The sequence below is a fragment of the Dipodomys merriami genome, unplaced genomic scaffold, assembly GCF_024711535.1.
Source record: "Dipodomys merriami isolate MVZ:Mamm:240054 unplaced genomic scaffold, mDipMer1.0.p SCAF_44, whole genome shotgun sequence".
Classification (NCBI taxonomy): domain Eukaryota; kingdom Metazoa; phylum Chordata; class Mammalia; order Rodentia; family Heteromyidae; genus Dipodomys; species Dipodomys merriami.
Window position 1 is genome coordinate 6,209,468 of NW_027206002.1, and position 16,076 is coordinate 6,225,543.

A 16,076-nucleotide genomic window follows, 5' to 3' on the forward strand; every position below is an offset into this window, starting at 1 on the left:
TACAGTGGGCAATGAAAGACGCGAAAAGGCCAAGGACAGTGTTTTTTGTTTTAGATAAATTCAGCTCTTAGCTTCATGATTAAGGAGGAAGCAAACAAAACATTGCAGTATTAAAATATGATAGGAACTAAGTACCAGTGGCTCACGCCTGTAATCTTAGCTATTGGGGAGGCTGAAATCTGAGGATCTCGGTTCAAAGCCAGCCCTGGTAGGAAAGTCCATAACATTCATCTCCAATAAACTACTCAGAAAAAGGCAGAAGTGGCACTGAGGTTCAAGTGGTACTGTGCTTGCCTTGAGTACAAAGAGGCCCAAGGACAGCACCCAGGCCCTGAGTTCAAGGTCCAGGACTGGTCAAAAAAAATAATATAATAAAATATGATATACTGTTAAGCGCTAGTAGTTCACACATGGAATCTTAGCTGCTCAGGAGGCTGAGATCTGAGGATTAGAGTTTGAAGCCAGCCAGACAAATTCATGAGACTTTTTTTTTTTTTTTTGGTCAGTTGTGGGGCTTGAACTCTGGGCCTGGGTGCTGTCCCTCAGCTCTTCAGCTCAAGGTGAGCACTCTACCGCTTGAGCCACAGTGCCACTTCTGGTTTTCTAGTGGTTTATTGGAGATAAGAGTCTCACGGACTTTCCTGTTGGGCTGGCTTTGAACCGAGATCCTCAGATCTCAGCCTCCTGAGTAGCTAGGATTACAGGCGTGAGCCACCGGCACCCAGCCTCATGAGACTCTTATCTCCAAATAACCAGCACAAAGCCAGAAGTAGAGGCATGGCTAAGCTCAATGCTCTGAGTTCAAGCCCCTGTCCAGACACCCTGACATACCCACACTATACACACACACACACACACACACACAAACACACACACACACACACACGTCCTATATATACAATACAGATACAGACATATACATATATATGTACATACATGCATATATCATAACATACATATAGTGTGAAATAATTCTAATAGTGTAAAATAATATTTCATATATTTTTCACATATGGTCTATGTTGCTACTGTGTTATAATTATTAACATGTACTTAACAGTGTTCTGTGCTAGGAACTGTAGGAACTATGCTGTGTATTTTGCATTTTTTCCTTTTCTAGGTCCAAGAGCAGGACTTGAACTGGGTACTTGATGCTTTTCACTCACGACTAGCCCTTTACCAACTGAGCTGAGTCATGCCTCCAACCCCCACATTTTTTCTTCTTTTTTCTTTTTTTTTGGGGGGGGGTCCGGTCGTGGGGCCTGAACTCTGGGCCTGGGCGCTGTCCCTCAGCTCTTCAGCTCAAGGCTAGCGCTCTACCACTTGAGCCACAGCGCCACTTCCGGCTTTTTTCTTTTTGCTTATGTGGTGCTGAGGAATCGAACCCAGGGCCTCAGGCATGCAAGATAAGCGCTCTACCACTGAGCCACCTTCCCAGCTCCATTTTTTTCCCCCTAAAACCATTTCATGCGTACGATTCATGCTGTGAGCCTGGCATGCTCCTGGAGAGGAGCTGGTTCACCCTTCCTCTATGGCTGTTGCAGTAACGAAGCCAGCCGGGCTGTGCCGTCACTGCGCCAACGTTCATGAAGGAAATCACATTGGCTCAGATGTTGGGGAGCCTGGGGAAACTCAGATTGAGAGCCTAGCCTTCCCTTCCAGAACTCTCTGTCTGACTGTGCCGCGCCTTCCAGAGCGGCGCTGTGGGGCGGGGGAGGGACTCACGTGGTCGGGGCCACACTTGGTCCCGGTCATCACCAGGCCCGGGTCCAAGCTGTCCACCTCGTCCTCGTTGCTCCGGTAGAAGTGGACCCCGTAGCACTCGATCGTCCGTTTGTTCAGAGTGATGGTGGTCTTGATGGGCACCGCGTTGGACTCCTTGGCTTGGGCGTCGGGGATGTGACACTGGATCTTCCCACACTTGACGTCTCTGTACACCAAAGGGAGGGAGGGAGGGAGGGAGGGGAGGAGACGCGATCAGAGCAGGGCACCCCCCCCCCAGCTGCAATCTTTCTTGGTCCAGGCTTGAGTGGGGTGGGACAGAGGGACAGACGGACAGACTGTGGCATAATTAGCACTCTGCACCCAGTATTGAAAGAAGGCCACCCACACACACACATACACACACTCCATTCTTGCACCTGCCATGGGGCTGAAGGATGCACTATCAAGACACAGGCCAAGAATGGCTCCAGACTGCAGGTGACACATGCAAAGGCCCCAGCGTGAACTGGGGGCGAGGGGGAGCTGTCATTGCACACCCCGCCGGGGTGGGGAAGGGGGTCCTGGGAGCCTTACCTTATATTGCATTTCTTGGGTTGGCCATGTATGTCTCTCCCACAGTTGCCAAAGTGGTCCCCTGCCACGTTGACCTTCTCGAAGCAGGCATCGGAGGCAGTCCAGGCTCCTGGATTTGGGAGACACACCCTCTCAGTACGCCAGCCTGCCAGAAGCCAGCCAGGGCTGGCGAGCCTGGAGCTCCAGCGAGCCTGGAGCGGAAGCACCAGGGGAAGGGTACTTTGCGGAGAGAAAGCCTCAGCCTCTTCCACCTGAAACCTTTCTCGGTACTGGTACTACCCTCGTATTTTCATCAAGATCCATTTAAATAAAAAGTTTTAAGTTCATTGTAATGCCTTATGAAGGACTTTTATCTACTGGAGTTTGCATGCTAATCTTGGTTGCTACTAACAAACAAAAGTCCTGTCCAGTTTCAGGATTTTAAAAAAATTAGGTAAAATGTATACAAAGATTTTAAAGATGTAACAGATGCTCTTGGAGTTTTTGCCTCATGATTGTTCCAGTTTTTACGCTCCTGTAAAAGCCAACAATTCCTTGTAGTCTATCCTCTGGCAATAACTGCATTTCTGCCTCTCTTAGGTAAGATTCTAGGTGCAACTTTGAGAAAGGATCTAATGAGGAATGCAAGGATATTTTGAAGGCACTATTCTGCCCTGCATTTTTGTGGGGATGGTTTCATTCAGCGCCTTCCATTCACTTAGCCATACAGCATTCTTCCATTGTCTGGATTTCCCAGAGTTAATTTAATTGGTCCCTAGGTTAAGAAAAAAAACCCACAAAACATAAGGTTGTAACTGCTATGATTAGCAACAGTGTTGAAGACATATGTTCATGGACATGCAAATACAAGTGTAGCATCAGTAGTTTACAGTAGTAAAACCGAAACTCATGGGCCCAACGGATCTATTAAAAGTTTTAATATATGCCAAGTGCTGGTGGCCCACACCTTTCATCCTAGCTACTGGGGAGGCTGAGATCTGAGGATCACAGTTTGAAGCCAGCCCAGGCAGGAAAGTCCATGACACTCTTATCTCCAATAGACCACCAGAAAACCGGAAGTGGTGCTGTGGTTCAAGTGGTACAGTGCTCGCCTTGAGCTGAAGAGCTCAGATACAGTGCCCAGGCCCAGCATGCAAGCCCCATGACCGACAGAAAAAAAACTAAAACAAAAACAAAAACCACAAAACAGCGATCATTCCCTTCCACCAGAGAGGATGCAAGTCTTAGACCAATTTCATGTGTCTTTCTATGTCCTGTCACCTGCTCATTTTTTTTCCCCATCCCTTGCATTCTTCTCATCTAGTGTTCTCTCTGAGAGTTAAAAGCATCTCGGGTCTGGGAGGAAGGCTGTGCCCTGGAGCTTCCTGAGCATCCATCCTGCCCGGAGGAGGGCAGAGGGGCTTTGTGAGGGTGTTCTGAAGACCAGAAGCTAAGCCATCCCAACTGGCTGGTAGGGGAGGCCGGCCGGCGAGGCCAGCAGGGGAAGCTGGCCGGCAAGGCCGGTGGAGGTGGACAGGAGCTGTATCCCCCGGGAGAGTGCTTACTAGGCCCCCACAGCCGCTGGCACTGGTCGTGGTAGGTGAGGCACATGCCGATGTAGCAGTAGGCCTGGCCGCTCTCGCAGGGGGTGCCGTCCATCTGGTAGAAGTTGGAGGGGCAGTGGGGAGACTTGCCCGTGCAGAATTCCGGGAGGTCGCACTGCCCTGCCTGCTCCCGGCACAGGGTGCCAGGGGCCACCAGCTGGGTGGAGAAACGCAGAAGTCAGCCGGTGCCTTCTCGGTGCCCTCAGCCCCAGCCGCCCAGGGCTGGCGAGCAGCACTCGGGAGAGCAGAAGTCCCTAGAATTTTCCACCACCTCTGGTCCCCAGTGACCATTAGTGCAAGCCATCACTAGCCTCCTAGGAGCAAAAGGATTCATGGCTGGGAATCTTCAAGGTGTCTGTCCAAATGCTAAATCACTTCCTCTTCAGAGGGGCGGGAAGAAGCGGAGGTGAGAGATAATGTGTGTGTCATCATTTCGTCTCCTTAGCTCTGCCCACACAGCTCCTACTAAGAGCCCAGAGCCAACACTTCTCACACAGCTCCGACTAAGAGCCCAGGGCCAACAGGACTTCACTTAGTCCTCACGAGAGTTCTATAGAACCATCTCTACTGGACAGAGGGGGAAATCTGAGGCTTGAAGAGGTTGAAGAATAAATCTGAGGGCTGGGAAGGTGGCTCAGTGGTAGAGTGCTTGCCTCGCATGCATGAAGCCCTGGGTTCCATTCCTCGGTACCACATACACAGAAAAGGCTGGAAGTGGTGCTGTGGCTCAAGTGGTAGTGTGCTAGTCTTGAGCAAAAGCTCAGGGACAGTGCCCAGGCCCTGAGTTCAAGCCCAGAACTGGGGAAATATATTTATATAGATAGAGATATATAGATAGATAGATAGATATCTGAAGACTCGGTGTGAGAGGCAAAGGAAACACACACACACACACACACGATTTACCTAACACCTCTTGGATTTACAAAGCTCCCAGCAATACCACAGTCTACCATGGAGCCTGGCCGCAGGCCCGCCCAGCTACTCTGCCGGTCCAAAGAGCCCAATGGACAGCTCATGCTGGGATACTGTCAAAATCCTTCAGACTTTCAGAGATCCTGGGCGCTCAGAGTTGCTAACACTCTTCTCGGTTTATAGATAAAAACCCTAAGGCCCCATGGCTAAGAGGTTAAAAAAAAAAAAGTAGGTTTCAGACAGCAGGTCACACACCAGGAGGGTCCGCGTGGGACTGAATAGAAGGTCAGACTCCAGGCTCTTTCTGCCATCTTTGGGAGGGGGCTGGAATGGACTCAGCCCCTCGCAGCCCTGGACGAGGGAGGGAAGCCGGGCAAGGACACCCACAATGGGGGCACAAATCCCTCCATTCCTGGGAGAGTATGCTGGGGGGGGGTGCTGCACACCAGGTCATTCCTCGCAGGAGGGATTGGGGGTCAAGGAGGCCCCCCGGGGGCATCTCTAGAGCCTGGTGGGAATTGAGGACTTTAAGCAGGAGTGGGAGCTTGGGCAGCCACTCAGCCTCTGCCTGTTGATTTATCCACCCACAATCAGAGGTACGGCCCCCTCCTGGGCTTGTCAAGGGGACACGTGTCGGACTCACTCCCTGCAAGAGGCGGGGAGAACACAGGGCCGTGGCTTTAGGCCAGAGCCCTGTCAGATTTATACATCAATCGCACAGATGTTCAAATATTGTAGCACAGATATATATACATAATAATGCAGACATGTGCATGTCATGCATATGTACGCATGATGAACTGCATATGTATCTTACAAAGCCTTCTGTGAAGAGCACGTGTACCGATCACACACCTTAGTGTTTCTGTGATGAGACATAAGTGTTTGGCTTGGGTGTGCGTCTTTTCTCTCTTCTTCCTTTCTTTGTTTCTCACAGTGAGATCTTACCACGTGCCCCACGTTGGCCTCCAAGTCCCTTTTTTTCTTTTGCTCAAGGCTGGTACTCTACCACATGAACCACAGCTCCACCTCTGGTTTTATTTTGCTGGCCAATTGGAGCCAAGAGTCTCACGGACTTTCCTGCCTGGGCTGGCTTTGAACCTTGATCCTCAGATCTCAGCCTCCTGAGTAGCTAGGATGACAGGCGTGAGCGCCATTGGCATCCCACTTTTCTTTTCTTTCTTTTTTTTGGGGGGGAGTGGGGGGACAGGCAGTGGTGGGGATTGAACCTGTGGCCTCGCGTGGCCTCGCGCATGGGTCTACACTCCAGTCCTGCGTGTGGAACCTGGCTGCCCGTGGCTCATCAAGTTGAGTGAGGAAGCCGGGCCTCCCTGCAGCCGAGGGGAGGAGGGGGGCCTGCGGCTGCAGGCTGCCAGGTTAGCGCCCTACAGAGAACCAGCCCCAAAGGCCGCTCACCTTGCAATTGTGGCAGCAGGCGCCGTGGGCGCACTCCAGGCCTTCCTTCAGGGTACAGTTGGAAGCATTACAGCAGGGGTTGTCGCATTCCTAGGGAGACAATGGAGGGGGAGGAGTCAGAGACAAGCCCCGCCCCCAGGGCGGACTTCACCAGCCTCAGTATCCCCATCCTACACCAGGAGCCTGGAACGCCTTTCAAAACATCACCTACCACCTTTACCGTCCAGGTTAACAGGTGTTTTGCCGTAGGAAACACACACACACACACACACACACACACACACACACGTGCACAGTCCTCGGGGCCACAACTTAGGAGCAACGATGCTGCAAGTGCAAATCTGCCCCTACGCTTTGATTCTCCATTTACACTTCCAATTCCAAAATCCTTCTACTCCTCGATGCATTTCTGAAGTGTCTGAGCTCCTGGGGCTGGGGAGGGGGAGGGGTCTGGGGAGGGGAGGGTAGCCTGTTTCACGAGTTCTTGTTTTAGTCTGAAAGTTACACCCTTATGTTCAAATCTAAATTTAAAAGAAGAAACACCACACCACAGAAGCCAATGAAAGCCAGTGGCTGTCACGGATGGTTCACACGCAGGAGTTCACACACATATTCTCATCCGTGGAAGCACAGAGCTGAAACAAGTCAGTTCTGCTTTTTTTCCTTTTCTTTTCCGTCAGTCATGGGGCTTGAACTCCGGGCCTGGCTGCTGTCCCTCGGTTCTTCAGCTCAAGGTGAGCGCTCTATCACTTGAGCCACAGCTCCACTTCTGCTTTTCTAGTGGTTGTTGAAGATAAGTCTCACGACTTAGCTGCTCATGCTGGCTTTGAACTGTGATCCTCAGATCTCAGCCTCCGCCCCCCCAGAAAAACATGCTTCTGTGACAAAGGACAGGACGAGTCTGTGTGCCCGCCACACTGGGTTGGAAGACTAGAGAGAAGGAAAAGCTGATCCAGGAAGCTCTGCTGTGTCTTTCTCTCCCTTCCCCAGCCTGGACTGCCCTTCCTACATCCCCTTTCAATCTTCTCTTCTCTAGGCAGAATAGAATGAGCTTGCAATATTGATTGATTGATTGATTTGTCGGTTGTGGGGCTTGAACTCAGGACCTGGGTGCTGTCCCTGAGCTTTTCCACTTAAGGCTAGCGCTCTACCAGTTTGAGCCACAGCACCACTTCTGGTGTTCTTGTGGATAATGGGAGATAAAGAGTCTCCCAGGCTTTCCTGCCTGGGCTGGCTTCAAAGGACCGTCCTTAGATCTCAGTCTCTTGAGTAGCTAAGATCATAGGCGTGAGCTACTGACCAGCACCTGGCCAAGCTTGCTTTTTTAAGGAAGCTCTTCAGGCTCATGTTCAAGTTCATATAATCCAGCTGTGTGGCCTTAGAACAAATTCAGAGAACCCAGGGGCCCATCTGCACCTCCTCTGGAGAACAGAGAGTCAACATACCAATGGGTCACAGCTTCTGGGCAGGCTAAACACACACAAGAACAACTCAACTCTTTATGAGAGCCAGGCACTAGTGCCTCACACCTGTAATCCTAGCGACTCAGGAGGCTGAGATCTCAGGGTCGCAGTTTGAAGCCAGCTGGGGGAAGAAAAGCCCATGAGACTCTTATCTCCAGTGGCCATTAAGTGGAGCCGTGGCTCAAGCCTTGAGCACCAGCCTTGTGCAAAAAAACCTAGGGGAGAGCACTCCAGCCCTGAGTTCAAGCATCAGTTCTAACACACACACACACACGCACGCACGCACACGCACACACACACACACACGCACGCACGCACGCACGCACGGAACTTTCAGAGGATGTAGGAGCATCCTGGGGGAATTCTCTGCACATCTTCTAGGCAACGGGGTCTTTGGTGGACACATGCAGGCAATCCCAATGACCAAGGAGTTACTGATCGCAGCCCCATCTTCCCTGGAGTGCGGGAATCGACACCAATGCGCAAGGACACTCACGTCTTCCTCTCCACAGTCGCATTCTTCCCCGTCCTCCAGGTATCCGTTCCCACATCTCCGGCCTCCATACAGTGTCCTGGTGTCCGGCATATTGGAGAGACACATCCCTCCCCCCGACTGCAGGTACCTGTCCATCTCCTTCCTATTGCAGCCATTGAACACTCTGGGGAAGGGGTGCCTGGCAAGAGGGTAAGGTTGGAATTAATGGGGGCGATGCACACACCATGAGATAGCTTATAGTCCTACTGCGCACCCGAGCCGGCCGATGCCACCTGGATACAGCTGCCACAGCCGCACATACACGTCTTTTGTAACATTGATCAGCATGTTAGCTTCATCATGAAAATAGGAACCTTGCCATTCTGGTGTATTCATCTTTTTTTGTGTGTCTATGTGCTGCGTTGGGCAACCCAGTGAGATGCCATCTTAAAAAACAAAAATCTGCCAGGTACTGGTGGCTCACACTTATAATCCTAGCTATCCGGGAGACTGAGATCTGAGGATCGAGGTCTGAAGTCAGCCCAGGCAGATAAATACAAGAGACTCTCATCTCCAATCAAACAGTTAAAAACCACTCAGGAAGCTGAGATCTGAGGATCACGGTTCAAGGCCAGCCCCTGGCAGGAAAGCCTGTGAGACTCTTATGTCTAATTCGCCACCAGAAAACCAGAAGTGGTGCTATGGCTCAAAATAGTAGCCCCACTAGCCTTGAGCAACAAAGCTCAGGGACAGAGCCCCAGGGGCTGAGTTCCAGGCCTGCCCCTTCATCCCTCCCCACTCTGGGCTCACCATCCTCACTTTTCCTGTTGACTCACCCTGTGGCGGCCGCCATGATGCACCCACCATCTTGGGCACTGGCTGGACAGCAATGCTTAACATCATGGCTCATGCCAAAGTTGTGGCCCATCTCGTGGGCCATGGTGGCAGCCACCCCAATGGCATTCTCAGAGTGATCCTGCGCGGGGAGAGAAGCTAGGTCATTCAAGGGCCACCTCCCCGTCTCCCCAGCTTCCACCTCTATCTCCGTAGCCCAGCTTTGCTGCTTCCTCTTGGATTCTCTACCTCAGGTTCTCCAGGCCTGATTTCAACCAAAAAGCCGCAAACCACTGACGTCAAAGCTGGTGATGAGGTGCTGAGGGCAGCTCACAATACAGGTACACCCTCCCAGACACAGCACACGTAAGTGTGTCATGTTTAATCATCGAAAGCAGGAGCTTAAAAGGCGAGAGGGCAAGGTGGCTGTGATCCTGCCTGTAATTCCAGCTACCCAGGAGGCTGAATCTGGGAACACTGTGATTTGAGGCCAGTGAAGGCAAAAAGAAGGAAAGGCGTCCATCTCAACCAATAAAATGCGGGGTGCCGTGGCACAAGCCTGCCATCCCATCTAGGCACACAACACAAACGGGAACATCTATCTGTGGCTCAGGCAAAAAGCAAGACCCAATAGATTGGAAAAAATAGGGCCGGGGATGTGGCTCAAGTGGCTCTTGTTAATGTCAGCGCTTCATTCTTCCTCAATAACAAATATCCAGTTATTATTATTATTTTTTTTTTAAGGATAGCTTCCCATACATGCCTATAATCCTAGCAACTAGAAAGGCGAAGGTAGCAAGATCCTACTTGGGGACCAGCTCTGGGAAAGTTTGTGTGAGACCCTATCTAGAGCACAAACTAAACGCCCAGGACCGAGTGCATCCCTGCAGCTCAAGTGGTAGAGTACTGGAGGCTCCAAGTTCAATCTCTGGTACTGGGGATGCCTTTGTGGCATCCATACATGGCATGTGACTTACCACGTTCACCCCTCCAGACTGGTACATGGAGCACATGGCCATGAGCGGGGCCAGGCCGATGGTGGCGCCGTGGAAAGACAGGCCCCTAGAGCAGGAAGAGCAAAGATGACTTGGCTCGGGCCGAGAGAGCTGCTCCCCTGTGCCTAGGGGGTGGCTCCTATGTTCTTGGGGTCCCCACTGCCATTTCCAGATCATTCCCAAGGGGAGGGGCCTGGGATCCTTGACCACTAGTCACTACGCCTCTCAACTTCCTCTCCTGCGTTCCCCTCCCCCAGACACTCTTCCCTACCATTGCCCAGAGCCAGTTCCCTCCGGGGAGAAAAAAGTCCCACCCCACTCATCAGGACAGAGGGGCGGATGGAGGACTGGGTGGCGCAGGTTCTGATGCTCAAGGAATCACGCCATACAGTCAGCTGCCCCCTGTGGTGTGTGTCTCTGGGGCCAGATTCGTTCTTACAGAACTGTGGGGGGAGGGGGGAGAGGCAGCCAAGAAACAGCTGTGTCCCTCCAGGAACCTTCCAGAGTGCAGCTGCGTGCAAGGCCGCGCTGCTCCTGCCTTTGTTTTGCAATGGCAGGCCAGCTAGGCCGACCTCCCTCCGCACCCGCTCCTGCCTGAGCCCTCCCCCTCTCAGCTGCAGATCCATCCTGGGTGAGCGAGAAGGAATAAAGGAAACTCCAGCAGCGCCGTCTGCCTGCGGCAAACCTCGGAGCTATTTAAAGGATCTCCGTGGAAATTCCGTAGGAGGTAGCCATCTGCGTGTAAGCCTTTTTTTCCCCCTAGACCACAGCGCCTTGAGAGCCGGGCCATCCTGTCTCTTTGGGGAATCGTTAGAACCTAGCATCTGACGTCTGTCTAGTGGGCCCTAAGCGAGAGGTTTGCTAAATTCAACAGAGACTTGTCTCCAGAGAAGCAGGCTGCAGAATCGATGCTAATCTTATCTAAAGCCTTACTTAGTATTTCATCCACGTGTCCTGTGGGAAACCTAGATTCAAGGTCTTCCCCCCTGCCCTACCCCACCCCAAAAGTAAGACATCAAGCTTTCAAAGTTCATTGAAGGCTCAAAGTTTTGGGAAATCAAGCCTTCTCCTGGGGGTGAACAGAGTGTCATCAAGCGACCACCCATAGCCCAGATTTTGTGTGGGGGGGGGGGGGGAGGGGGAACACAGTTATTTTCCAAAATAGGAAGCCATCGCCCTCTGGATGCTGTGTCCTCCACCACCCATCCCCGTGTGTGCGCTTCTTTCTGAGGCTGATAAACTCCACACGGTCCCTCCTGAAGATCCCCTCCACCCACCCACCCAGCGCACAGTTCCCACATTCCCTGTCGATTCTCGACTTCCTTCTGGAAAAACAAGGAAACCCCCTCTCCCAGGCCTGTGCTGGGAGATTAGACCAAAGTGGGCTTCAGGGTGGCTGAGGCTCCTGGGCTGGCTATGAATCTGAGTTCCTCCCGAAGGCAGCAAGCGCCTCAGAGAGAGGTTGCTGACCCCCTCCAAGGTAGGTCTGCACAGAGCATGCGTGAGAAAAAAAAGCCTGGTTATCTGGCCCAAGGAGAGGGGAGGGTCTTGGGGACCCAACACTCAAAATGGCTGGGGACAGAAAGGCCAAACTGAGTGCCAGCACCGCCCCCCCATCCCACCGCCCCCCAAGGAAGGGATTAAGGGCTTTACGTGATGAGCTGAGCATTGTCATGGTACTTCTGCTTGAGCAGCTTCCTCCTCCAGCTGAGGAAGGACCAGAGGGTGGAGTAGGGATTCTCGGAGACTTCACACATATTCCCATGCGTCCACACTTCCAGGCCCACCAGCGCGATCCGGATGTTCAAGGACCGGTAAAACTGAAAAGGACACCAAAGTCACCATCTCCGCCAGTACCGTGTGGGGCTGATAAAACCCTGGCCCCCCTGGCGCAGCCCCCTTCTGCCTGGGGGGGAACAGGTGGGAGACATGACATCCCGAGCTACGCCATCAGCAGCGCCCTTGCCTGGAGAAGACTGAAGGGGAAGAGAAGAGAAAGAAGGGGAGGGTGGGGAAGGGAGGGAACCTGTTGATCAAGGGGTTCAAGGCTGGGTCTGACCTGAAGCAACTAAACCTCACTGCCAAAGACAGAGCACTTCCGGTGGCTGCTGTAACTTCCGGAACTGACCTCTGGGCAATCATGGGAAACCAAGAGTCCCGTGGGATGGGGTCAGGGAGCTGAAGGAAGGAAGGAACTGGAAGGCAATAACCAGACAAGACACTCAACTTCATCATCATGGGGGGGAAAAGAAAAGTCTGATGTTACCGAGGCTGGTTCTGGAGCTAGTGAGGAGTGTGCTCTATTGTCCGCCACCAGGATGGGTCTAGGGCTCTAGCTGCTGCCTTATGAATGTCCATAAAGTTCCTCAACACCCCACTTCACAGAGGCTGAGAAAACCAGCATCCCAGATTTCCAAAAAGGAGGAGCCTATTTGAAGACCTCCCCTGCCCCCCTTTCCAAAAGGCCAGGTATGGCAGTGCGTGCTTGTAATCCCAGTTTCACCGGAAGTGTAGGTAGGATGATTCAGGAAAAAAAAAAAAAGTGATGTCCTCACAGAGTGAGATGGAAGGAAGATCCTCCTTTTTGTTTTTAAATGGTTATTGTGGGGCTGGGAAGGTGGCTCAGTGGTAGAGTGCTTGCCTGGCATGCATGAGGCCCTGGGTTCGATTCCTCAGCACCACATAAACAGAAAAGGCTGGAAGTGGTGCTGTGGCTTAAGTGGTAGAGTGCTAGCCTTGAGCAAAAAGCTCAGGGACAGTGCCCAGGCCCTGAGTTCAAGCCCCATGACTGGCCAAAAAGAAGTAAAAATAAATGGAGACCCACTGGAAATTGGCAGGTGCTTCTTCAGCTAAACACAGTCATTGGGGCAGTAATGTTTGGGCACTGTGGAAGCAGCGAGGTCCACAGACGTTAGGGAAGCCACTGAACTCTTGGTAAGAAGACACTGGCGGCAGAACCTGGGATTAGGACCCCAGTGCCTGCACCTGACCCTGGAATTTGCTTCGGTGGGGAGCTCTGTAAGGAAGTGAACTTGGAGGCCCTGCTCCGGATGGATGGGACCCACGACTCAGCAAATGGAAGCTGGGCATCCAAGTTTTAGCTCTGCAATGATTATTTCATGGTTATTGCTGAGGGAACTGGGGGGGGGGGGATAGGAGAGCGGACTGTCATCTGTGTCCCCAGGACAGAACCAAACTATGAATCTGAGAGCTTCCTGGCTGAGGAGCTCTGAACCTCTAACCTCTAGTCGTAGACCAATATAATATCCATGAGCAACAAAGCTTAGGGGCAGCACCCAGGTCCTGAGTTCAAGCCCATGACTTGACTATATATATATGTTTTGTCTATATTATAGATATCGTATTTTTTTTCTTTTAAACTGAAAGTCATTGACTTAGTCTAATTCTTTGATTTTATAAACAAAGCAAACACAAGAGCAAAAACAAAAGAAATTCTGAAAAAGCCAGTGCCTCAGGATGCCTAGTGAGCAATCCAGCAGAGGGCGCTATCCAGCGCATCATCACCCCCCCCCCTGCACCCCCGCAAGCCTCACCTTGTCCACGTAGTTCGCAATCTCCAAGAGCTTGTGCTTGGTGGCGTCTTGGTCTCTGCGGTTCTTCTCAAACTAAATAGAAAAACACAGCCAGGTGGAGACCCCCCAAGTGCCTCTTCCCCGGCCCTTTCTGGGCTTCATTACTCGGTCTTGTTTCCCCCTCTGTCTTCTGTCATTGTTCCCCTCTATATACAGATGAGTCCCATTCACTTTTCTTCCTGGACTGGCCTTGAACCACGATCCTCCCAATCTCATCTTCTCACATAGCTTGGGGTGACAGGTAATACATCACCCCACCGAGGTAGGGGCTTAGAAGGGGTTTCACAAGCTTTTCTGCCCAAACCACCATCCTCCTGTTCTTAGCCTCCCAAGAAGTTAGGATTACAGGTGTGAGCCAGTGGCGTCTGGTGATGAGCAGACATGTTGATAAGATCAGATGGTCTACCACAATGATGGTTCTTGGGAGGGAGTTTCTTGGGTCGGGGCTGTCTCAGTGTCTACCTGCTCAGTGCTAGGCACCCGATCGGTCAGGCAGCATTATGAACTGAATTCAATGCTTCAAGCTCTTGAAGTCAAAACCACCTTATTTTCTTGTCCCTCAAATGACAAGGCCCCTAGCCACCCCCCTTTGGGGTATTATCCACCACCCGGATAATACGAGGTTTTCGGGTTTTCCTTGGTCTTTCTGTCAACTCATCAAACCACAGCAGCAGCTACAAGCAAGACACTGTGTTTAGCATGTCGGTCCCAGACTAGACGACCTTCAATTACAATGCCAAGAGGACCAGAAATAACCACGATGACAGATCCTCCGCTTAAGGAGCACATGATTAAAAGGGGCCATGAAGCCTGCTGAGAAAACATGTGCAGAAATAGCCGCAGCGGGAAGCCACACAATGTCACGCAACAGGACAACAGGACCGTCCGTCAGACGTTTAGCAAACAGGCCTTATCTGGCAGTGCCTTCATGGGACAGGACTCTGAACCAGACATTGGTAATCAAGCATAAGAAGAGTGCCGTGCTTGATTAGAGATGTCTGCCGTGGGTACCCAGGAAGAGGATCTGTTCGCAGGGACCTCTCATTCTGTCTCAGAAGCGTAAGATCCCTGCCAGCTACGACAATGAAAGGGAGCTTCACAATTTGAAACATTAAAAATTTTCCTGTAACTGCAACTTCAGTTCACAAATGGTGAGACTTTCCCATACACTCCAGTGTTAAGTGGAATCTGGGTAGCTGTTTTTATTATTGTAAGTGTCATACTTGATCTGTTTAATTCCAAACCTTCACATCCTTCCTCCATCCCACTCCATGGGAATAACCAAACAAGCAACAACATGACCAGCCAAATACAACACCTGGTGTGTTTGTTTGGACAGGATTGTGTGCCTGCCCTCATTCAGGAAAGACACACACACTCTCTCTCTCTCTCTCTCTCTCTCTCTCTCTCTCTCTCTCTCTCTCTCTCTCTCTCTCTCTCTCTCTCTCTCTCTCTCTCTCTCTCTCTCTCTCTCCCTTCTCCTACTGGTCATGGGCATTCCCAGGATTCCCCAAGACTATCACCTTTGCTTTCTACAGAGTTATACATTCTAAACTTTTGCAAAATGGTAGTCTGGATATTTCCATCATGCAGGCCTCCCCCAATTGCCAAACTGGTCTTGTGGCACAAAAAAAACTTTTTTTGGGGGGGGTTTGGGGGGGGTCCGGTCATGGGGCCTAACCTCTGGGCCTGGGCGCTGTCCCTCAGCTCTTCAAGGCTAGCGCTCTACCATTTGAGCCACAGCGCCACTTCCAGCTTTTTTTTTCTTTTTGCTTCTGTGGTGCTGAGGAATGGAACCCAGGGCCTCAGGCATGCAAGGCAAGCGCTCTACCACTGAGCCACCTTCCCAGCCCCACAAAAAACTTTTACATCAACGCCATCCACTCAGTTAAATATTTATGAGCACACTGAGTTAAGATTTCTCTCTTTCAAATATATTAATCCTGTCCTCAAACAGCAAGGCCACCATCGTTGAAGGCCTTGTTTTAAAAGTCGGCCGCAGGAATCTGTAAACCTTGCCTTTAAAGCTCCACACAGTAAATAGTTTAGGCTGGATGAGCCATCCAGCCACTCGGCTCTGCCTGGGTGGCTTAGAAGCAGCCTTGTTTAGTACAAACCCACGGGCGTGACTGGGTTCCAGTAAACTACGCACGTCCATGGTGGGCTGGATTTGGCCATGGGGTAGATCCTAACCCTGGAACTAAAGATTTTTTTTAAAAAAGTAGTTCAACCTTCCATTTCCTTGGGTGATGCCGGAAGCACACGGTGCATCACCTCCTTTCCCCACCAACCTCACTTCCTGTGGGCACCAAGGAAGTGCTTCACAGGCCTGCGTTACCACGATGCTGTCCCCTCCTCCAACGAGAGCCTTGCTCTCCCCGTTCCCCCTGGATGCTGGTTCATGTCAGGATCAGATATGGCCAGAACCACCCAGGAGCTGCCACCGAGGCCCAGGAGGGAAGCAGGACCTGCTTGCGCCTTTGCGCTGCTAACAGCTCTCTCGG

General features: G+C 51.6%; 1 protein-coding gene across 1 annotated transcript in view; it reads right to left on the reverse strand.

The window, feature by feature from the left end:
- Window positions 1-16,076, reverse strand: part of Adam19 (ADAM metallopeptidase domain 19) — a 64,143-nt gene that overhangs the window by 7,646 nt on the left and 40,421 nt on the right. Inside the window, exons 8-16 of the mRNA XM_069993911.1 lie at window positions 13,534-13,605; window positions 11,633-11,799; window positions 9,962-10,046; window positions 8,987-9,126; window positions 8,172-8,349; window positions 6,213-6,302; window positions 3,843-4,038; window positions 2,299-2,407; window positions 1,726-1,930 (exon numbers count right to left, since the gene is read on the reverse strand). Of these exons, the coding sequence (XP_069850012.1) occupies window positions 1,726-1,930; window positions 2,299-2,407; window positions 3,843-4,038; window positions 6,213-6,302; window positions 8,172-8,349; window positions 8,987-9,126; window positions 9,962-10,046; window positions 11,633-11,799; window positions 13,534-13,605 (1,242 nt within the window). The remainder of the gene's footprint in view (window positions 1-1,725; window positions 1,931-2,298; window positions 2,408-3,842; window positions 4,039-6,212; window positions 6,303-8,171; window positions 8,350-8,986; window positions 9,127-9,961; window positions 10,047-11,632; window positions 11,800-13,533; window positions 13,606-16,076) is intronic.